This window comes from Schistocerca cancellata, chromosome 5, assembly GCF_023864275.1.
Source record: "Schistocerca cancellata isolate TAMUIC-IGC-003103 chromosome 5, iqSchCanc2.1, whole genome shotgun sequence".
Taxonomy (NCBI): domain Eukaryota; kingdom Metazoa; phylum Arthropoda; class Insecta; order Orthoptera; family Acrididae; genus Schistocerca; species Schistocerca cancellata.
The window spans coordinates 464,768,443-464,793,613 of record NC_064630.1 but is presented as its reverse complement, the minus strand read 5'-3'; the positions used below and the strand labels follow the sequence as shown (position 1 = coordinate 464,793,613).

Sequence of the window (25,171 nt, the reverse complement as noted above, 5' to 3'; positions counted from 1 at the left end):
ACAAAGATAATTACTTTCAAATAAAGTGGAAGGTACCTCTGAAATTAAAGTTTTGAATACTTTCACACTATATATTTCAACAATTACAGACAACATGAGACACGATGTGCTGAGACGAAATGACAAAATGAGAACAATGAGAGTGATACACTATTGTCTCGAATATTTATAGACTAATACATAACGAAAGTTGACGTAACTATAACTTCTTACGCCTAGAAGTTCTTAGTAAACTACTTAATCTTTTGAAATAGTTATTCTTAAATAATTCAAGCTAGATATTAACGAAATTATCTAAACTCATGGCTTATGGCCCTGTAAGAGTGGCTTCATCTTTCACCTTATTATTCTCTCTTGGTTCTTGTGTATATTGTATATTACCGTTTTTCCCTATAGCTTACCCCTATTTTTCACAGAATTTCGAACGTCTTACACCGTTTTACATTATTGAACGCATTTTCCAGTTGGGCTAATGCTATGAACACGTCTTTGACTTTTCTTTAGTCTCGCTTCCTTTATACCAACAGCGATATCAGGTCTTTCCTAAAGTCAAACTGATATTCATATAAGACATCCTCAATTCTCTTTTCCATTCTTCTGTATATTATTCTTGTCAGCAACTTGGATGCATGAGCTGTTAAGCTGATTGTCCGACAGTTGTACTTGTCGGCTCTTGCAATTTTCGGAATTGTGTGGATGATATTTTTCCGAAAGTCAGATTGTATATTGCCAGACTCATACATTCTACACACCAAGATGAATAGTCGTTTTGTTGCCACTCCCCCCAATTATTTTATAAATTCTGATTGAATTTTATCTATCCCTCATGCCTCATTTGACTTTAAGTATTCCACAGTTCTTTTAAATTCTGATTCTAAGACTGGACCCCTTATCTGCTTTATATTGACTCCTGTTTCTTCTTCTATCACATTATCACACAAGTCCTCCCAATCGTTGAGATTTTCGATGTATTCTTTCACGTATGTGCTGTATCCTCTGTATATAGCAGTGGGATTTCCATTGGACTCTTCATGTTACCACCTTTGCTTTTAGTTTCAGCGAAGGTTGTTATGACTTTCCTGTATCCTGTGTCAGACCTAACAACGATCATTTCATTTTCGATTTCTTCGCATTTTTCAAGCAGCCATTCCACCTTAGCTTCCCTGCACTTCTTATTTATTTTATTGCTAAGTGACATGTTCTTCTGTATCCCTGAATTTCCTTGAACATTTTTGTACTTCTTTCTTTCATCTATCAACTGAAGTATTTCTTCTGTTACCCATGATTTCTTCTCAGTTACCTTCTTTGTACCGACGGTTTTCGTTCCAACTTCTGTGACCGCCCTTTTTAGAGAAGCCCATTTCTCTTCAACTGAACTGCCTGCTGAGATATTTCTTATCGCAGTATCTATAGCCTCAGCGAAGTTGAGGCGTATCTCTTCATTCCTTAGTACTTCAGTATTCCACTTCTTTTCGCATTTAACCTTCCCCACTAGTCTCTTAAACTTCAGCCTACTCGTCATCACAACTAAATTGTGATCTGAGGCTATATCTGCTCCTGGTTACGCCTTACAAACTAGTATCCGATTTCGGAATCTCTGCCTGACCATCATGTAATATAATTCAAATCTGTCCTTATCCCCCAGTCTTTTCCAAGTATCCCTCTTCCTCTTGTGATTCTTGAACAGCGTACTCGCTATTACTAGCTGAAATTTGTTGTAGAACTCCGGTAATCTTTCTCCTCTCTCTTTCCAAGTATCAAGCCCATATTCTCCCGTAATCCTTTCTTCTAGTCCGTCCCTTACAACCGCATTCCAATACCCCATGGTTACTGGATTTCCATCCTCCTTTACGTACTGAGATGCCCTTTCAGTATCCTGATATATTTTCTCTATGTCTTCATCTTCAGCTTGCAACGTCGGCATGTATATCTGAACTATCGTTGTCGGTGTTTCTGATGATAAGCACCCTATCACTCAACTGTTCACAGTAACTCACACTCTGCCCTGTCTTCCTATTCGTGACGAACCGTACTTCCTCTATACCATTTTCTTCCATTGTAGATGTTACCTTACAGTCATCTGCCCAGAAATCGTTGTCTTCTTTCCATTTCGCTTCACCGACTCCCACTATATCTAGACTGATTCTCAGCATTTCCCTTTTCATACTTTGTTGACTTCTGACACTCGCTTCAGTATGGGACCATAGCAGAAATTTTCTTTGGTGTAGGAGTGCTCACTGGTTACACTCACACCCGTTTCTTCACAAGAGCTGGCAGTTATTGACGAGCTGCCCAACCGTAACCTCATGTTCCACGGTTTCATTATTACAGTCTGTGAAGTGGATACTGAGGGTGTCGGAGCCCTTAAAAGTGTTACCGACCTCGCTACCAAACCAAAAGCTCATGTTCGTGGTGAAAACGCACATTTCAGAAATTTTACATGGATGTTTTCAACAGGTTGCCATAAACTGATGTTTAAAGTAGTATATTCTCATTGGAGTCTTGGGCGGCCACCATTTTCTTCATGTCACATCGAGGGAGACCACAATTTGTTTTTCCCGCACAGTTTGTCGATAACTTGCAAAATCTAGTGCCCAAATACGTAGATGGGAGGCAAAGATCAACCTTGAAACACAGAGACTTAACAAAACTACTAGCTAAAGCATGAAATACGTAGGCTTAACAGAACTACTAGATTTCATGTAGTTTTATCTGAACCTTAATCAAAAGAATGTGCTTAACGCAAACGATGATACGAGGACCATGAAGTGTTAGGATAGGTCATAATCGTGCATGTGTGGTACTTTAAGTATCTGTTCTTTATGTTCTGATTCTAGTTTCACTTTAACTACAAACTGCACAATAGTACAAAAGACACTATTGCCATATTTTTAATGTTTTCATAAGGTGAGGTTCAACAGCCTTAAAGTGTTTTATAAAACGCATTTTAATCATCATCTGTTCATTTGTCTCATTAGTCATCTACTGGTTTCGGTCATTAACCATCATCCACGATTTAGGGTGCAACAGATTAGTTAAAACCATCCTATATTCCTTTGAAGCTGAACAATATCGAAATTATCCAGTGAAATTGTACAAGCCATTGGTCTTAGAATACTGACAGTGACATCTTATGTCAGACAGACATGACTAATGACTAATGTCACAAACAGCTGACTGGGTGTTTGTGTTGTCCTCATCATTTCATCATCATCCCGGAAAGTGGCGAAATTGGACTGAGCAAAGATTGGGTAATTGTACGGGCGCTGATAACCACGCAGTTGAGCGCCCCACAAACCAAACATCATCATCATCATCATCATCACAAACAGCTGAGGTTAAAATGCATTGTAAAAAAACTGCTGCTGTAGCCTATATATGAAAATTTAGTGGATTAACATTAATAATAATACTGCTAAATATTAATCAAAATTTCATGGCATGAAGGGGGTACATTATTTTTTATAGGAAATATAGGATGTTGAGACTTGGGTAAAAAACAAGTCAAACCTGTGCGACTAGTGGTTTGCCTACAAATTTGATTCTGACAAACATCTATTTTTCACAAAACTTTGTGTTTATGCTTTGGGCCCTTGTGGTTCTCAGTGCCTCGATTGCAAAATGCCAGAATGGAAAAGGTACTAAACATAATAACAATAACAGAAATACTAATTATCATATTAATATTACTGATAAGCGCTCAATGAAAAATATATATTTTAAAGGTATTAGATTGACCAAGGAAAGGTGCAGTGAGTATCTCGGTCCATTAGAGAGAACTAACCCGGCAGTTCCTCTGAGTTGGGTATACCATAAGAAATCACGATGCATTAGACAAAAAAAACTGTATCCCTTTATACGGCTAGTTTTTATACTGCCCAGAGCAATGTAATGATTTAGAGCATTAGTAATGATTTGCAACATTCTGTTTTACATGTTCCAATCTCTGCCTAGTCCTACAATTTGTTCTTTCTGCAGTTCTTTCCACATCAATTTAGCTTCTCCTGGAAGCCTTCCATAATGTGCAAGTAATCTAAGCCTTTTCCCATACCATTTTTTCCTCGTTCACTGCATTTGCATTTTGCACAATACCCATTTTCAGATTCTCCGACGGATTCAAACATCTAACCCATCATGATCCATATCGGAGAATTCTGTATCGTTAGAACACGCTGATATGACACCGTTTGAATCCACGAGTTAACTTGGCATTTGATTCACGTTTCCATTTTATTTGGTGACTTTCCCGGCAGAGATTGGTATAATTCTTACGTTCTTGGCTACCCAAGCGAAGTCGCTGTTGTGCACCATGTCTCTACATGGCTGGTTTCCTGTCCCACACGTCTCCCAGTTTGGATTAATTTGGGCTGTTCTTTCTGGGAGTCGCAGCTGTAAAGAAATTATTCTACTACCAGGTCGGTAGCACCAGTTCCGTCTGTGCATTGCATCCACCACTCTAAGTAGGAAAGCTCTCCGAGTTCGCGTGGCTGGTGACGGAATATTACAGAACGTGGTCCAAAAATACTCTGCGTGCTCTGCGAACAGGATTCCCGTCCGCAATAAATACATCGGGTAGTAAAAGCGAGCAACGATGACAGTTTGGGAACTCAACGGGCAGTAACCGCAGCTCAGAGTAAGATCAACGTTGCCCCGCTACGCACAGTGCGTTCCATTCCTGTGTATGAAACGTGTTAGTCATGTCGCGTATCAACTATTAAACTTCTTTTATCATCGCATTTTTAGAACGTAAGTTGTTTTGTCAAGGAACGGAGCACAGCATGTTTCAAAATAAGAAAATTTGAGAACATAAAAAAGTATAAAATTAAAAAAACACTCAAAATAGATTCACCGTCGTGTACACAACAAATAATGTGTTAGGGCGAGGCTCTAAGCTACTGCAAGATGCAGTGAACAGAATTATAAGTGAATACGCCTGACTAGTTGGTTTTTAGGATTCCGTACCTTAGTCGTACAAACGAAGCCCGATACAAACGGCACGCTTATAGGATCACTTCTTTGTCTGTCTGACTGAATTAAAAACACTTTTCTCAAGGAAGGGCAGACGTATCAATTTGAAATTTGTACTAAATTGAAAAGTCTATATTCTGTTGGCGATGCAAAAAACTGAAACTTCTAAGTCAATGCAGTCAAAAGATGTAGCCATTTATGTCACATGTTTTGATACAAACTCACTCATCAAAACTTATACAGTACTTCTCTTAGGCCTAGAATCATGAAATCTGGCAAGACCCTAGGCTTCACAGTATAAAAAAGGGAAAAAATCAGAAATTGTTGATCTGTAATTAAGTCACATGAAAAAAAAAATTTTTTTCATTTGTTATCCGGCTGTATGTCTGCCCCCTAAACCCCGTTTTCTCAGGAACTATTAGACATATCAAGTTGAACTGTATGTCACGTACTAAGGTCTATGGTCCTTTGGTGGTCTAATAATATTAATTTTGTAAGTTAGTGCAGTCAAAAGATACGGCCATTTATGGCACATATTTTGATACTCCTATACTGACTCATCAAAACGTATTGGCTACTTCCCGTTGACCCAGAATCATGACATTTGGCAAGAAGCAAGGTTGCACAGTACAAGTTAAAGAAAAAAATTGAAATAAGAACACCGTGAATTCATTGTCCCAGGAAGGGGAAACTTTATTGACACATTCCTGGGGTCAGATACACCACATGATCACACTGACAGAACCACAGGCACATAGACACAGGCAATAGAGCATGCACAATGTCGGCACTAGTACAGTGTATATCCACCTTTCGCAGCAATGCAGGCTGCTATTCTCCCATGGAGACGATCGTAGAGATGCTGGATGTAGTCCTGTGGAACGGCTTGCCATGCCATTTCCACCTGGCGCCTCAGTTGGACCAGCGTTCGTGCTGGACGTGCAGACCGCGTGAGACGACGCTTCATCCAGTCCCAAACATGCTCAATGGGGGACAGATCCGGAGATCTTGCTGGCCAGGGTAGTTGACTTACACCTTCTAGAGCACGTTGGGTGGCACAGGATACATGCGGACGTGCATTGTCCTGTTGGAACAGCAAGTTCCCTTGCCGGTCTAGGAATGGTAGAACGATGGGTTCGATGACGGTTTGGATGTACCGTGCACTATTCAGTGTCCCCTCGACGATCACCAGTGGTGTACGGCCAGTGTAGGAGATCGCTCCCCACACCATGATGCTGGGTGTTGGCCCTGTGTGCCTCGGTCGTATGCAGTCCTGATTGTGGCGCTCACCTGCACGGTGCCAAACACGCATACGACCATCATTGGCACCAAGGCAGAAGCGACTCTCATCGCTGAAGACGACACGTCTCCATTCGTCCCTCCATTCACACCTGTCGCGACACCACTGGAGGCGGGCTGCACGATGTTGGGGCGTGAGCGGAAGACGGCCTAACGGTGTGCGGGACCGTAGCCCAGCTTCATGGAGACGGTTGCGAATGGTCCTCGCCGATACCCCAGGAGCAACAGTGTCCCTAATTTGCTGGGAAGTGGCGGTGCGGTCCCCTACGGCACTGCGTAGGATCCTACGGTCTTGGCGTGCGTCCGTGCGTCGCTGCGGTCCGGTCCCAGGTCGACGGGCACGTGCACCTTCCGCCGACCACTGGTGACAACATCGATGTACTGTGGAGACCTCACGCCCCACGTGTTGAGCAATTAGGCGGTACGTCCACCCGGCCTCCCGCATGCCCACTATACGACCTCGCTCAAAGTCCGTCAACTGCACATACGGTTCACGTCCACGCTGTCGCGGCGTGCTACCAGTGTTAAAGACTGCGATGGAGCTCCGTATGCCACGGCAAACTGGCTGAAACTGACGGCGGCGGTGCACAAATGCTGCGCAGCTAGCGCCATTCGACGGCCAACACCACGTTTCCTGGTGTGTCCGCTGTGCCGTGCGTGTGATCATTGCTTGTACAGCCCTCTCGCAATGTCCGGAGCAAGTATGGTGGGTCTGACACACCGGTGTCAATGTGTTCTTTTTTCCATTTCCAGGAGTGTAGAATTCCCCTTGTATTTATTTATACTTGTTGTGTCGCCTAAAGGGTCTTGTTACCTTATCTCTGTTAGTCAGCACTTGCTACCAATGTAACTGCATTGGATACGTCCTTGCATTTCGGCCGATAATTTACGACTTTGACAGTCTAAAATGTAAATACATATTAAGCACGAAGACTTATTTAACATAATTCAACCCAGGCTTTGGTTCAGTGTCATGTTTTCCGCTGTGTTTGGGTCTTGTGAAGATCTGGTATTTATATTTTAACTACTCGTAACAAGATATTCTGTATCTCGGGTGTGCCTGTCATATTTGTCCTAGCATAGTGTCCGCTGCTTCGCTGCGTACACTGTACATCCTGCAGAGATTTTTTTGTTTTGTTTTTATTTAATCGAATTTTTATGTTGTTCGCAAACTGCAACATCTTCTAAGCTTTTCATACTAATTAAAGCCATACAAGCATGGTTTTTTTCCGAATGTATTTCTGACCAAAAACCGGTTCTGGTAGCTACAGTCCAGAATTTGCAACTTCCATAGCAACTTTCATCCCCTAACAAGTATTTGTTTATGTCTAACGGAGAAGTGAGATACGAATTTCTGTAAATTTAGATTTAAAATCTTTTTAATGCAACGAAATATTTACTTAAAAATTTAAATGCCCTGTTGCACTCCCTTAGGGGCTGTATTTCCAGAAAACTGAAACGCGTACTTTATTTCTAACCGCGAAGTCAAATACCAATTGTCATAGATGTAGCCTTAAAAATCATTTAGTAGTTCTTCAGTAATTATTTATTTTTAAAAAACTTTACCCACTATTTTACCCCGTTAGTGGTTGAATTCCCAAAAATGCTGAAACACGTATTTTTTATTTTCTAATTGAGCAAGCAAATACCAGTTTTCGCAGTGCTACCTTCAAAATTCCTTTAATAGCGACATATTTTGAAAAAGGTTTTCATCCCTTATTCATTGGTCGAGGAGGAACAGTTACTTGGCCTGCTAGGTCTCCTGATATAAATACTCTAGACTTTTTTCTTTGGGAATGCATTAAAGACGTTGTCTATCGCGATATTCCAACAACTCCAGAGGACATGCAGGAACGTATCGTCCTTGCTTGTAATTCTCTTCAGCAGGCAACACTGGATGCAGTGAATAATTCTTTCAGTCAACGAGTGCCCAGTGTTTCGGTGTCCAGGGTCACCACTTTGAGAACCTTTGAATGTTCTACTCCTGGGCAATGGTACATGAAGTCAAAGTCAATTTTGTGTTATGTTTTTACTTGTTTTTCATTTGTTTTCTAACAACTCCGACAAGTGGACGAGTTCGTGGTCCCGGGCTCAAAGTCAGTATTGTATTATGTAATTAATAACGTTGTGTTTCACTGAATGGTACACTGATACATTTTTGAATAGGTCTTTAGGAGAGGAAATGAATTACCGAATAAAAAATACAGGGTGCCATTTTAAGAAGTCATACCGCTGTTCATATCTTTGTAAAAAACAAACCTATAACGAAGGAAATCGTGCTGATTGATGTCCCTCAGACGGCTAACGAACATTTGCTTGAAAAATTTTGTAGTTTGTATCTGGGCAAACAGTTATTTAGGGTGGTCAAGATAAAAGGGACAACCTGTATAAGGTTTTAAGTTCAACTGGGCCCTTCCAGTCGCGGGAGCAAGCTCGGGTCCCGCCGAAGCGTTCGGTCGGTTCCACCGGCTTCCTGGTTTTCGCAGAGGCAACATAAACGTCGGAAATGCTAAGCGGAGTGTTTAACAGTGGCAAGAGGTTTTCAGTGAGCACATAGAGCCTGCCTCTCTCACTGTGCGGATCTGGTAGACAGCTTAAGTTTATTGTCAAAAATCACTGTGTACGCTTTTTGCTAGCTTGTTTTGAGATTTGATCTAATAGTTATATTTGGAATCTTGTGAGATTTTGATCTGTCTCGTGTTATAGCGTAGCAAAGAAAGAATTGGTTCAAATTATCAATTTCTTTAAAAGTAAACTTTTAATATTGAATGTTTTTAAACTTATTTCTCTTATTCGCATGTTCGTGCCAGTTAATTATTCTTAGAGTCTCTTTGAATTTTCTCTAAGTAAGTACTCGTTTTGTTTTTTAGAAAGACATTTATTGCGTGAAGTAATACTGAGTACTTAATAAATTGTTGAAGTAAATGCTTTTTGTCTCAGTGCCCTGATAAAGGCAGTAATTTCGTGAGTATTATAGTATTTTAACCTCTTTGGAGACATGTTGCTCCATTATTAGAAGATTATTTATCTTGTTTCTTGTTAATTTTATAGAATAATATTGTGTGGTTTAAATTTTTTCCTTGTTGTCAGCTTTGGATCCTTTTAGCGGGCCCTTTAATTTTTAATTAATCAGTTGCTCTTGTCAGCTGCTGGCACTCGTTACTTATGCAATAAAGAAAAGTTTTTATTTTTATCGAACGGTGAATGTTGCTGAAGAGAAAACCTCTGGAATCTAGTCTTTCTATTTGGGTCCTCTCCCGGAAATCCTCAGAGCGTCAATACCCATATAAACTATCATCGGATCAGTAACTTAAAGATTCAGTACAATGTATTAAGTCAAACAGTACCTGATCAAACACACTACGTATACTGAGTACGCACTTATTCAGTCCAGTTATGTATTACTTGACCTAATACGTAGTATTTATTATGTAAGTTCTATGTAGTATTTATTATGTAAGTTATTGACATGTTGGCCGTAATCTGCTGAAACGCTTAATTAAAACAAATAAAATGCGATCTACACAGAATAACTTTTTGTATAACGTTGCCAAATTAGTACTGGGATGTACAGCAGATTGCTCAGAATACGAATAGATTATGTTTGTATTTTGCGTTTACTTTATACACTGATAAGCCTAAACATTATGGCCACTGCCCGGCTCGACGTTGAATGCCGCATAATGACTAGCGGGCACGTGACGCAGTAACAAAAGAATGTCAACGGAGATATGGGCTGCAAATGTGGAAATGCATTATATAAGCGACTTTGACAAAGCGCAGTTTATTATTACGCAGAGCCTGTGAACGAGTATCAGCGTCAAAGCTGGTTGAATGCCCACCTGCTACTGTCGTGCGCATCTCCGGAAAGAAACAGAAGAAGAGTGAAACTAGCACTACGTCCTAAATGGTTGGAAGTCCACGACTCTTCACAGAACGTGGGGTGCGGAGCCTTGTCTGCTCTGTAAAGTAGGATAGATGATGATCTGTGGCATCTTTGCCGGAAAAGCACAATGCTGGTGTACGCGCGAGTGTTTCGAAGCATACCATTCATCGTACGTTATTTAGTAGGGAGCTCCGCAGCAGACCACCCCTGTGTGTTCACATGTTGACCCTACGACATCAACTACGATTGCAGTGGGCACGTGAACATTGGTCGTCTCTACAAACGCCATCATCGAGGTGAACGGCGGCCCGAAACGTGCAGCGCGCCAAGGACATACTGGTGGGAGCAGTACGAGTATTATGCTATGGGAGACACTCTCCTGCGCTTGCATGGTACCTGCTTTGTAATCGAAGACACACTGGCAGCTGCGAACCACCTGCATCCCTTCATGCTTGATGTCTTTCCCGACGACAGCGTCATCTTTCGGCAGCATAACTGTTCGAGTCTAGAAGCCAGAAGTGGCATCAGTGGTATGAGGAGCACTCTAGTGACTCATTTTGATGTCTCGGCGACCTGATTCGCCTGTGTAAATCATGTGGAACCCATCTGGGTCGCTATCGGGTGCCATCACCGCGTACACAAATCAACGGCCCGTTATTTACGCGAATTACATGACCTGTGGGTAGACATCTAATGCCACGTACCTCCACAAACCTACCAACAAAATGTCGGATCCCTGAAACGCAGAATTCGTAATGTACACTATTGGCCATTAAAATTGCTACACCACGCAGATGACGTGCTACAGACGCGAAATTTAACCGACAGGAAGAAGATGCTGTGATATGCAAATGATTAGCTTTTCAGAGCATTCACACAAGGTTGGCGCCGGTGGCGACACCTACAACGTGCTGACATGAGGAAAGTTTCCAACCGATTTCTCATACACAAACAGCAGTTGATCGGCGTTGGCTGGTGAAACGTTGTTCTGATGCCTCGTGTGAGGAGGAGAAATGCGTACCATCACGTTTCCGACTTTGATAAAGGTCGGATTGTAGCCTATCGCGATTGCGGTTTATCGTATCGCGACATTGCTGCTAGCGTTAGTCGAGATCCAATGACTGTTAGCAGAATATGGAATCGGTGGATTCAGGAGGGTAATACGGAACGCCGTGCTGGATCCCAACGGCCTCGTATCACTAGCAGTCGAGATGACACGCATCTTATCCGCATGGCTGTAACGGCTCGTGCAGCCACGTCTCGATCCCTGAGTGAACAGATGGGGACGTTTGGAAGACAACAACCATTTGCACGAACAGTTCGACGACGTTTGCAGTAGCATGAACTATCAGCTCGGAGACCATGGGTGCGGTTACCCTTGACGCTGCATCACAGACAGGAGCGCCTGTGATGATGTGCTCAACGACGAACCTGGGTGCATGAATGGCAAAACGTCAATTTTTCGGATGAATCCAGGTTCTGTTTACAGCATCATGATAGTCGCATCTGTGTTTGGCGACATCGCTGTGAACGCACATTGGAAGCGTGTATTCGTCATCGCCATACTGGCGTATCACCCGGCGTGATGGTATGGGGTGCCATTGGTTACACGTCTCTGTCACCTCTTTTTCGCATTGACGGCACTTTGAACAGTGGACGTTACATTTCAGATGTATTACGACCCGTGGCTCTACCCTTCATTCGATCCCTGCGAAACCCTACGTTTCAGCAGGATAATGCACGACCGCATGTTGCAGGTCCTGTATGGGCCTTTCTGGATACAGAAAATGTTCGACTGCTGTCCTGGCCAGCACATTCTCCAGATCTCTCACCTACCGAAAACGTACGGTCAATGGTGGCTGAGCGACTGGCTCGTCACAATACGCCAGTTACTACTCGTGATGAACTGTGGTATCGTGTTGAAGCTGCATGGGCAGCTGTACCTGTACACGCCATCCAAGCTGTGTTTGACTCAATGCCCAGGCGTATCAAGGCCGTTAGTACGGCCAGAGGTGGCTGTTCTGGGTACTGATTTGTGAGGATCTATGCATCCAAATTGCGTGAAAATGTAGTCACTTGTCAGTTCTAGTATAATATATTTGTCCAGTGAATACCCGTTTATCATCTGCATTTCTTCTTTGTGTAGCAATTTTAATGTCCAGTAGCGTATTTCTTTCCAAAAGAAGGACAAACAAGCTATTAAGCAGTTAGTCATAATGTTTTGGCTCATTAGTGCATGTCGACAGCCTTTCTAGTTTTCCATCAGTATGACGGGACGGCACTGCGCCGTGTTGCAGGAGTCTCAGCTGGTGGTGGAGCGGTGCGAGGCGCAGCTGCGGCAGTGCGAGCGCAGCCGGGCGCAGGGCGGCGGCTCCGTCTGCGGCTCCGACAACAACACCTACCACACGCTGTGCCTGCTCGAGCAGGCCGCCTGCAAGGGCGACAACGTCACGCTGCTGCACCGAGGACGCTGCAAGCGTGAGTCCTCCAGCCTGTAGCCTCCTACAATCGTACACCAAGTGCAACGCTGTGGGGAGCCTCAGTTTTTTAGTGAAACATTGTGTCATTAATACAAGCATGAACAGTTTCTAAATGTTTAGTCGAGTTTCACGAGGTTCAATATTAGGTCCAATCTTCTTTCTCATATTTTTAAATGGCCTATCATTTAATACATATCAAGCGGAATTAGTTCTTTTTCGCTGACATGAGAGTGAGCAGTTCGTGACTCTTTGGGGAGGAGAGGATGGGGGAAGCGAGGAAGGGAAATTATTGTTGAAGGTCCAATAGGTTATCAGATCAATCTTTTTTCTCATACGCCTAAATTGTCTGTCATTTCACAGAAATGTATGAAATGACACTTAGCGATCACAGTCCCTAACAATACTATCGGCCACGTCTTCCGGAAAACTAGTGTAATTAGTTGGTCAGTTACATGTTCCTTGGGTCAGTTATTCGATAAATCGTTATGAACTGCAATGAGTCAGTTTATAGGTCTTTAACTTTATTAACACGATCGAGTGCTGAACATTTACAGACAAGTTCACACAACAGAAAAAAATATTTTGTTTAGTAATAGAAGTAAGTTCTTTATGGTTTTGAACTAAATAAACTAATAAGTGAAAGAATCTTCAGTGGAACAGTAAGGGTTGCCCAGACTGAACATTCATAGCTAAATTTCAAATACAGCATTGCTTTCTAGCATTCAGCTTTCTGTCAGTTATTTAGTGTCTCAGGGCAAGTGTTCAAAGATTTTCATAACAGCGTTATCTGCCACTTTGTAAGAAAAAGCAAATTTTGTAATGAACTTCTTTCGTTTCTTTACTTTAGTAATTTTGGACGTCATTATCCGTTCCGAATTCCGATGGAATATTTACAACAAACTTCATGATAGAAAATATTTACTGCGATAGAGTAGTTAAATTACCCAATGCCTTACAGGATCGTCTAGAATACGATCGTGGATGAGCATCACATATTATTCTTATGGCATACGTTTGTGCAATGGAAATTATATGTCTTTAAGATTATGCACTGGTATTCCAGAAAAGGATATCATTTTGCTGATTTTGTTCTCTACAAGACTTACGCTCCCAATAAATTGTAAAAGGGGTCGAACTGAGTGTTTCAGAGTTTGTGACACGTGCTTCTTCCACTTTAAATTTTCTTCAATATGTAAATGCAAGGGTTTTTAAGATTCCGCTTTACATACTAACTCATACCCATTATCCATACAGGGTGTCCCACAAATGTTGCGACAAACTTGAAGGGGTTGTGGAGGTTGTCGAGAAACAAATCGAGGATAGAAACGCGTGTTCAGAAACGTCATTCAACGACGCTACAGAGCGTCGAAGTTATAGGCGCCAGCACTTGCCACCCTTCCGGCAGAAAATGCAGACCTTAGACGGTACGTCTACATCTACGTGATTACTCTGCAATTCACATTTAAGTGCTTGGCAGAGGGTTCATCGAACCACAATCATACTATCTCTCTACCATACCACTCCCGAACAGCGAGCGGGAAAAACGAACACCTAAACCTTTCTGTTCGAGCTCTTATTTCTCTTATTTTATTTTGATGATCATTCCTACCTATGTAGGTTGGGCTCAACAAAATATTTTCGCATTCGGAAGAGAAAGTTGGTGACCGAAATTTTGTAAATAGATCTCGCCGCGACGAAAAAGTCTTTGCTTTAATGACTTCCATCCCAACTCACGTATCATATCTGCCACACTCTCTCCCCTATTACGTGATAATACAAAACGAGCTGCCCTTTTTTGCACCCTTTCGATGTCCTCCGTCAATCCCACCTGGTAAGGATCCCACACCGCGCAGCAATATTCTAACAGAGGACGAACGAGTGTAGTGGAAGCTGTCTCTTTAGTGGACTTGTTGCATCTTCTAAGTGTCCTTCCAATGAAACGCAACCTTTGGCTCGCCTTCCCCACAATATTATCTATGGGGTCTTTCCAACTGAAGTTGTTCGTAATTTTAACACCCAGGTACTTAATTGAATTGACAGCCTTGAGAATTGTACTATTTATCGAGTAATCGAATTCCAACGGATTTTTTTTTTTTTTTTTTTTGGAACTCATGTGGATCACCTCACACTTTTCGTTATTTAGCGTCAACTGCCACCTGCCACACCATACAGCAATCTTTTCTAAATCGCTTTACAACTATTACTGGTCTTCGGATGACCTTACTAGACGGTAAATTACAGCATCATCTGCGAACAACCTAAGAGAACTGCTCAGATTGTCACCCAGGTCATTTATATAGATTAGGAACAGCAGAGGTGGCGCAGTGGTTAGACACTGGACTCGCATTCGGGAGGACGACGGTTCAATCCCGGGTCCGGCCATCCTGATTTAGGTTTTCCGTGATTTCCCTAAATCATTCCAGGCAAATGCCGGGATGGTTCCTCCGAAAGGGCACGGCCGACTTCCTTCCCCATCCTTCCCTAATCCGATGAGACCGATGACCACGCTGTCTGGTCTCCTTCCCCAAACAACCAACCAACCAACAGCAGAGGTCCTAGGACGCTTCCCTGGGGAACACCTGATATCACTTCAGTTTTACTCGGTGATTTGCCGTCTATTACTACGAACTGCGACCTTCCTGACAGGAAATCAGGAATCCAATCGCACAACTGAGACGATACCCCATAGGCCCGCAGCTTGATTAGAAGTCGCTTGTGAGGAACGGTGTCAAAAGCTTTCCGGAAATCTAGAAATACGGAATCAACTTGAGATCCCCTGTCGATAGCGGCCATTACTTCGTGCGAATAAAGAGCTAGCTGCGTTGCACAAGAACGATGTTTTCTGAAACCATGCTGATTATGTATCAATAGATCGTTCCCTTCGAGGTGATTCATAATGTTTGAATATAGTATATGCTCCAAAAACCGACGTCAATGATATAGGTCTGTAGTTCGATGGATTACTCCTACTACCCTTCTTAAACACTGGTGCGACCTGCGCAATTTTCCAATCTGTAGGTACAGATCTATCGGTGAGCGAGCGGTTTTATATGATTGCTAAGTAGGGAGCTATTGTATCAGCGTAATCTGAAAGGAACCTAATCGGTATACAATCTGGACCTGAAGACTTGCCAGTATCATGCGATTTGAGTTGCTTCGCAACCCCTAAGGTATCTACTTCTAAAGAAACTCATGCTAGCAGCTGTTCGTGTTTCATATTCTGGAATATTCCATTCGTCTTCCCTGGTGAAGGGATTTCGGAAAACTGCGTTCAATAACTCCGCTTTAGCGGCACAGTCGTCGGTAACAGTACCATCGGCACTGCGCAGCGAAGGTATTGACTGCGTCTTGCCGCTTGTGTACTTTACATACGACCAGAATTTCTTCGGATTTTCTACCAAATTTCGGACAATGTTTCGTTGTGGAACCTATTAAAGGCATCCCGCATTGAAGTCCGTGCCAAATTTCGCGCGTCTGTAAATTTTAGCCAATCTTCGGGATTTCGCGTTCTTCTGAACTTCGCATGCTTTTTCCGTTGCCTCTGCAACAGCGTTCGGACCTGTTTTGTGTACCATGGGGGATCAGTTCCATCTCTTACCAATTTATGAGGTATGAATCTCTCAATTGCTGTTGCTACTATATCTTTTAATTTGAGCCACTTGTCGTCTTGCAACATTGTTTGTTATTCAGTGATCGCGACTGATTGTCACGATCGCCAGTGGAAGAAGGTGTAGCTAGCTGCTGCGTAGAAAGATCTTGCCTTCTATGAATGCGATACTCTGTTGGCGGATGACGATTTCGGACAAGGATTTCCATCCGCAGTTTATTTTTCTCTGAAACCCTCTAAAATCTCCAACTTTTTTCGGTATACACTGTAGATGGAAATCCAGGTCCGAAACCGTCATCCACCGTGGCAACAGAGCATAGCATAAATAGGAGACTAGGCCCATCTACGGAGCAGGTAGCTCCATCTTCTCCACTGGCGATGAGGAAATCAGTCACGATCACTAACAAACGATATCGACAGACGGTCCACACACAGTCCGTCTTTGTACAAAGTCACGTTTTCTGCTGAAGGGGTGGTCTATTGACATGCCGGTGCCTATAAAATGGACGCTCAGTCCCGTCGCTGTATGACGCTTCCCGACTTGGGTTCCTACACTAGGTTTTTTCCACAAGACACTCTCTGCAACCACTCAAATTTTGTCGTAACAATCATGGCACACCCTGTATATTTGCTGTTTCACTGACGTGAACATGGGCAATTTCTAGTTGTCTTTGGAGGACGATTTAGAAAAGATATTGGAATGGTGTGAAACTTGGCAGTTGACCCAAAATAATGAAAAGTGTGAAGTGATCCATATGAGTGCTAAAAGGAATCCGTTACATTGCGGTTACACAATAAATCAGTCAAATCTAAAGACCGTAAATTCAACTAAATACCTATGAATTACAATTACAAACAACTTAATTTGGAAAGAACACACAGTAAATGTTGAAGGGAAGGTGAACCGAATACTGCGTTTTGTTGGCAGAAGACTTAGAAGATGCAACAGTTCTACTAAAGAGACTGCCTACACCCCGCTTGTCCGTCCTCATTTAGAATACTGCTGCGCGGTGTGGGGTCCTTACCAGACATGATTAACGGAGTGCATCGAGAAAGTTCAAAGAAGAACAGCACGTTTCGTATTATCGAGAAACAGGGGAGAGAGTGTCACAGACATAATACAGGATTTGGGGTGGACATAATTAAAACAAAGGCGTTTTTCGTTGGGGTAGGATCTCCTCACGAACTTTCAGTCACAAAATTTGTACTCGGAATGTGAAAATATTTCACTAACACCGACCCACATAAAGGGAGAAACGATCATCATAATAACATAAGGGCAATCAAAGCTCGCACGGAAAGATACAGCTGTCAGTTTTTTTCCGCGCGCTGTGCGAGAGCTGAATAACATAGAATTATAATGAAGGTGGTTTTATGAACTCTCCGCCAAACGCTCATGTGTGATTTGCTGAGTATCCCTATAGATGTAGATGTAGATGTTGGTGCAGAGCCGCATGCTCCGTTTCTCGGTAATACTAAGCTGACGAGCTCAGCTGTCTCTATGATGGTCACAGTTGGCATTACATAGGTTCCCAGTACTCCGACAAGGCTGCAGGAAGAGTTACTGCTTCCACAAGTTTGTCAAAGGTTTTTCCCAGTTCTGAAAATTAGGATTAATAATAGCACGAAAGCTCATGCCAAGTGGCGGCACAGTACAGAGTGTTGCAATTAGAAGTAGAGAGGATAGATCCAACGGGAATACCCATGACAAAGATGTTTATAGGCTAAAAGACAGAAAATTTAAACACTGTAATTGCAGCAGTTGTAGTATTAGCACTTAAGAAGATTCTTCAGAATTTAAAATCATCATGACTCAATTCTAGACTTTATTTCAAATCACGGCCAGCTAGCGAAAAACGTCCATTGTCAACTGGTAGGTGCATGTAAAAAGCGCAATTATTAATTTCTAAGTAACTCTTCATCCTATTACACAAATAAAACCCCGTCGAAATCCATAGTTTTGACACAATATGATCATCAAACAGCCACTGAGCCATAAGAGCGATAGTCACGTTTCCCTATTCATTAAAACGTATTTACTGCTAGTGATCGCCAACGACTTGATAAACTTCATTTATATATGTATGCAGCGCCACAAAATTATCTTGAAATCGCAAGAATTTGTCAACTTGTTAGGATGGATTGTGTAACAAAGTCGGTTGTTCTATCTACACTCCTGGAAATTGAAATAAGAACACCGTGAATTCATTGTCCCAGGAAGGGGAAACTTTATTGACACATTCCTGGGGTCAGATACATCACATGATCACACTGACAGAACCACAGGCACATAGACACAGGCAACAGAGCATGCACAATGTCGGCACTAGTACAGTGTATATCCACCTTCCGCAGCAATGCAGGCTGCTATTCTCCCATGGAGACGATCGTAGAGATGCTGGATGTAGTCCTGTGGAACGGCTTGCCATGCCATTTCCACCTGGCGCCTCAGTTGGACCAGCGTTCGTGCTGGACGTGCAGACCGCGTGAGACGACGCTTCATCCAGTCCCAAACATGCTCAATGGGGGACAGACCCGGAGATCTTGCTGGCCAGGGTAGTTGACTTACACCTTCTAGAGCACGTTGGGTGGCACGGGATACATGCGGACGTGCATTGTCCTGTTGGAACAGCAAGTTCCCTTGCCGGTCTAGGAATGGTAGAACGATGGGTTCGATGACGGTTTGGATGTACCGTGCACTATTCAGTGTCCCCTCGACGATCACCAGTGGTGTACGGCCAGTGTAGGAGATCGCTCCCCACACCATGATGCCGGGTGTTGGCCCTGTGTGCCTCGGTCGTATGCAGTCCTGATTGTGGCGCTCACCTGCACGGCGTCAAACACGCATACGACCATCATTGGCACCAAGGCAGAAGCGACTCTCATCGCTGAAGACGACACGTCTCCATTCGTCCCTCCATTCACGCCTGTCGCGACACCACTGGAGGCGGGCTGCACGATGTTGGGGCGTGAGCGGAAGACGGCCTAACGGTGTGCGGGACCGTAGCCCAGCTTCATGGAGACGGTTGCGAATGGTCCTCGCCGATACCCCAGGAGCAACAGTGTCCCTAATTTGCTGGGAAGTGGCGGTGCGGTCCCCTACGGCACTGCGTAGGATCCTACGGTCTTGGCGTGCATCCGTGCGTCGCTGCGGTCCGGTCCCAGGTCGACGGGCACGTGCACCTTCCGCCGACCACTGGCGACAACGTCGATGTACTGTGGAGACCTCACGCCCCACGTGTTGAGCAATTCGGCGGTACGTCCACCCGGCCTCCCGCATGCCCACTATACGCCCTCGCTCAAAGTCCGTCAACTGCACATACGGTTCACGTCCACGCTGTCGCGGCATGCTACCAGTGTTAAAGACTGCGATGGAGCTCCGTATGCCACGGCAAACTGGCTGACACTGACGGCAGCGGTGCACAAATGCTGCGCAGCTAGCGCCATTCGACGGCCAACACCGCGGTTCCTGGTGTGTCCGCTGTGCCGTGCGTGTGATCATTGCTTGTACAGCCCTCTCGCAGTGTCCGGAGCAAGTATGGTGGGTCTGACACACCGGTGTCAATGTGTTCTTTTTTCCATTTCCAGGAGTGTATTTTTAAAAGTAGAAATTGACCGTGTTTGTAGACTTTGGCCTAAACTTGTTTTCTATTTTATGTTATGTAAATGTAATAATTAACACATGATTTAAGTCTCCAACGAAACATGACCAATAAAATTGATTTAATTCACCGATCGACCCTGTATTCTTCCCCAAAGCCAAACAAAACACTCGTTTACCACGACAAAAGGGAGCTCAAAATCAGAAACTTAAGAGTGACATTAAATTTTGCTACGTGTTGGATTGTAGTGCGATTACTGAGACATAACACTACGTAAGCAAGCCAAATTCCCATTATCGATGCCCACTCTCGACTTCGCAAACTCCCATTACAGACATGCTTATTTATACATTCAACTCTTCGATTTAAGCATACGTTTGCAACTACAGAAATTTGTTATATTAAGAGGGCTGTTCGGAAAGTAAGTTCTGATCGTTCGCGAAATGAAAACCATACCAAAAAATTTTTATTCGTAATAGTTAGCCACACCTTCCGGCTACCTCAATAAACAGTGCCGCTCCGACTTAGACATTTGCCGTGGCGTTGTACAAACTTTCCAATACCCTCGTCACAGAAAGTAGCCGCCTGTGCTTTCCGCCGATTCTCTACACTGGTCCGCCTTTCGTTGTTTGTGCCAACTGTTGTCATCGTAGCCAGTGGGTCATGTGAGCAGAAATGAACAATGGAGGGAGCCAATTAAGGGCTGCATTGTGGGTATCAAACACTTCGCATGGAAAAAGCTGCCGGAGCGTCTTCATTGCCTCTGCAGAATGCGGCTGAAAATTGTCTTGAAAAAAGAAACGCATGACATTTATGTTATGTGGACTGCATAGCTTCAGGTGAAATCTCTCTCCAGATCCACTTACTTGGCAGGAGACATTATTGTTTCAGGCATTTCTACATGATCAGTTTGCGCTCTGAACTGAAAATACCGACGTGAAACGATTGACAGGCACAATACAGACACTGCCCAATACATCTGTGCAAAGTTCCATCGACTTTTCACAGTGGTTTCCATTTCGGACCTTACTTTCCGAATACGTCTCGTGTTGTCGACCTATCGTCCACCTGCTTAGCTGGTCGGTAACGTGCTAGCCTCCCATGAACTAGTCCTGGGTTCGATTCCCGGGTGGGTTGGAGATTTTCTATACTTGTGGACTGGGCGTTGTGTTGTCCTCATCATCATTTCATCCTAGTCATCGGCCAGAAGTCGCTCAATGTGACTCTGGCTGAAATAAGACTTGCACTTGGCGGCCGAACCCGAATGGAACTTCTTGGCTAACAATACCATATGATCATTTCATTTTTCATTGATATATCAAATAATCTCAGACTCCTGGTAATACAAACGGTGTCCCTCTCTGCACTCGTAGATGTTGTTTGGTCCTCAGTTCTTGCAGGTTCGTTCCAGAGCTTTCTTTGCTGTCCTCTTTCCAACTTGTCCTTGGTTCCCCTTCTTTCTGTTCTTCGGAACATTACAGCTTTTACTAGTTCGTTTTCAGCTCTCGCGATACGCCCCGAAATACCATAGACCATAATTTTAATCTGCAGTTTGTTGGCCTCCAAACACATTTTATATTTTATTTTTACTATTTCAGCACTTGAAATCCTCAGGATCATTCTCCAAACCCATATTTCAAAAGAAACGATCTTCTTGCAATCCACTTTTCTCATTGTCCGCCGGCCGCTGTGACCGAGCGGTTCTAGGTGCTTCAGTCCGGAACCGCTCTGCTGCTACGGTCGCAGGTTTGAATCCTGCCTCGGTCATGGATGTGTGTGGTGTCCTTAGGTTAGTTAGGTTTAAATACTTCTAAGTATAGCGGACTGATGACCTCAGATTTTAATTCCCATAGTGCTTAGAGCCATTTGCACCATTTTTCTCATTGTCCACAACTCACTGCCACATGGTAAAGATCCAAGTTTCAGGCGTTTTTACTTTTGTCGGTAGTGACAGTTTCATTTTCTTTAAAAATTTGCTTAAAGTAATTGTAGTGTTTTTTTTTTTTTTTCAAGTAGTATCTCTCTTCTTATGTGCTCGTTACAGGAGCAACTCTTTCTTATCATAGATCCTAAAACTCTATATTTAACGACTTCCTGAATAACGTTTACGTCTATCACCACATTAGTCTGATCAAACTTTAGGCTTAAGCCAACTTTTTTATTATGTCCCGTATGTTTTCCAGCACCCTATTGATGTCCTAAGCTGTACCCCACCCCCTCCCTCTTTCCCAATTTTAATTCCAGTTTACAAAAATACATTTATAGTAATGATCAGACATTTTAAAATAAAATTAAGAAAAAGAAAAAAATATTTACAAGCGCTCCTCATTATCTAAAGTAATGTATTTCCTCTTGCATGGCCTTAACTATAACCTTCCTGATTTCACAGAAGGTAAACTTTTCAAGAATGTAAATAAATGCTCGTATTTCTGGAAACAATCATTATTTTGTGACAGGCATGAGGAAATCATTCAGCTATATGCTGTCCACGAGAATTCGATCTGTAAGACGTGCAATATACAACATATGCATGAAAGAAGAGAGAACAATAACAATCAAACATCAAGAACAAACTGGTCGAGTTAAAAAGAATATAAGACAGGAATAAAGTCTCCCCCCAAGCAATGAAGGAAATAAAAGGAACATTCAGACTGGCATTAAAATTTAAAATCAGAATATCCCTGACAAGATTCGCCAATGACATTGCTACCCTCAGTGAAAATGTGAAAGAATTACAGTATCTGTTGAATGGAATGAACAGTCTAATGATCCCATTTTCCTTGGTACAGACTGTTCTACTGAATTCTTTGTGCTTTTATTCCCCTACTCCTTACCAGAATATAGTGCGATATTTCACGTATCTCTTGCCGGAACTGGAGAAGAGAAGTCTCAAACCGAATGTACATTCAGTCGACCTAGACATGTCGATAAACACTAACATCTAAACACTTCATGGTTTCCCTGTTGATGTACTAGAATCCTGATGAGAAACAACGATCTCGTAGCCAGCAGAAAGTTAAATATGCATCTGTGTCGTAGTGCAAACAGAGTCCGCTTGTTGAGTTCATGTCTTCGCTTTCTGGTGGCTTTTGGAACGGTTCCCATTCTTCTTGTTCTTTTCAGGCGATAATCGTTATTCCTTAATCTGCATATGACGGACGCTCACCCTTGCTGGGTTTAGTGTCTGTATTCCACTTCTGTCATCAAAAAAGCATTTTAGAAAAATACAGAGTTACAGTCAACCTCATTGACTTGTTACAATAGTATACTATGTGTTTTTGTGATATGAGTCTTTTTTTAAATGTGAAACTGTGTAAAGCCCGAATTCTAGTTAACCGCTGTACGAAACGAAATGTTGTCTCTCCTCAGATTCAATCCGAATCTTGCGCTCATTCCTGTCTCGCAAGTTAGAGCTCTGTGCAGTAAACAACACGAACTGGTCGTGGAACTTCTCACCTCGGTGTTTTAAAGATTTCACAATGTATGACAACAAGGGAAAATAGTTTTCTCGTCAGTTTAACGGAATTAGTGGACGCTCGGAGAAGCAGAAAAACGTAAAATATTAACCTTCGCCATGTGGCACTACCGCAGAATGCTCAAGATTTCCTGGATAGAAAGGATATCAAACGAAGAGATGCTCCACAGAGTGGGGGAAGAGATGTCTTGTCTCCTGAAGGTAATCGGACGCAGGAGGGAGACATGGATAGCCATCTGCTGAGACAAGATGGTATCATTAAAAGTATCATTGAAGGAACAGTAGAAGGGAAAAATACAGGAGGCACACCGAGACTAGAGTACATCAGGCAGATCGTGGAGGATACCAGCTGCCCCACGCGTGCAGTTCTCAAGAGGAAGGCCGAAGAGAGAACTGAATGGCGAACTACTGCTAACCATCCTGATGGTTGAAGGCCTAAGAAGAAGTAGTGCTGGGCGGGGTGTATTGAAGATTTAATAAACGGAAAAAGTAGAAGTCTTACGGCATTGTTGGCTCAGAGACCCCTTGAGCACACTCAGCCGCCTAATTGCATAGGTTCTCTTCCTTCGCGATCGTTGGCACCTTTTCTTCGCTAAGTACATTACGTCGTCACAACTTTACACTAGTTAAGATACTGCTTCAACGAATGACGTGCCACTATGTAAAGATCTACACACATAAAAAAAAAGTTTTGCATCACCCCGGTTCCCAGAACTTCTGAAGACAGACGTTGACTGTGGATATTGTATCACAGACATGGTCCCTTTGACTGTTCAGCGATGTCACTAAACCTGCCCAAAGATGTAAACAACGATGCATGAGGAGCGCCAATTGGACGGAGGGGGTCCGACAGCCAATCAGTTCCAGTCATTCCACCAGGAAGGAGGTACACGGCTCGTGTTGTCTGTAGTTCAACCATGCCTAGACTGTCGATACCGCGGTTCGATCGCGTCCGCATTGTTACTTTGTGCCAGGAAGCGCTCTCAACAAGCGAAGTGTCCGGGCGTCTCGGAGTGAACCAAAGCGATGTTGTTCGGACATAGAGGAGATACAGAGAGAGAGACAGGAACTGTCGATGACATGCCTCGCTCAGGCCACCCAAGTGCTACTACTGCCTACGGATTACGGTTCGGAGGAACTCTGACAGTAACGCCACCATGTTGAATAATGCTTTTCGTACAACCACAGGACGTCGCGTTACGACTCAAACTGTGCGCAATAGGCTGTATTACGCGCAACTTCACTCTCTACGTCCATGGCGAGGTCCATCTTTGCAACCACAACATCATGCAGCGCGGTAGAGATGGGCTCAACAACATGCCGAGTGGACAGCTTAGGATTGGCATCACGTTCTCTTCACCGATGAGTGTCGCATATACCTTCTACCAGACAATCGTCGGAGAGGTGTTTGGAGGCAACCCGATCAGGCTTAACGCTTTAGACACACCGTCCAGCGAGTGAAGCGAGGTGGAGGTTCCCTGCTGTTTTGGGGTGGCATTATGTGGAGCCGACGTACGCCACTGGTGGTCATGTAAGGCGCCGTAACGGCTGTATGATACGTGAATGCCATCCTCCGACGGATAGTGTAACCATATTGGCAGCATATTGGCGAGGCATTCGTCTTTATGGACGACAATTCGCGCCCCAAATTGCACACCTTGTGAGTGACTTCCTTCTGGTTGTAAGAGGTCCGAGCAGATGTAATTTCGATGTATTGCTCATGCGCTGCCTGCGATATGCAAGGTCCCTGACCAGAGAGCAGTGTTGACTGCAGTAGGAACTGTGTAGCTGTAGCAGTAAGTTGTTGCTACTCTGTTCTGGTCTGGTATGGTGTATCGTGTTGGCTGGCACGGT

At 43.4% G+C, this 25,171-nt stretch overlaps 1 protein-coding gene across 2 annotated transcripts in view; it reads left to right on the top strand.

Moving 5' to 3' along the window:
• Positions 1 to 25,171, top strand: part of LOC126188119 (SPARC-related modular calcium-binding protein 1) — an 805,467-nt gene that overhangs the window by 532,993 nt on the left and 247,303 nt on the right. For both annotated transcript variants that reach the window (XM_049929592.1, XM_049929591.1), the window contains exon 2: positions 12,451 to 12,631. In XM_049929592.1, coding sequence (XP_049785549.1) covers positions 12,451 to 12,631 — 181 coding nt within the window. The remainder of the gene's footprint in view (positions 1 to 12,450; positions 12,632 to 25,171) is intronic.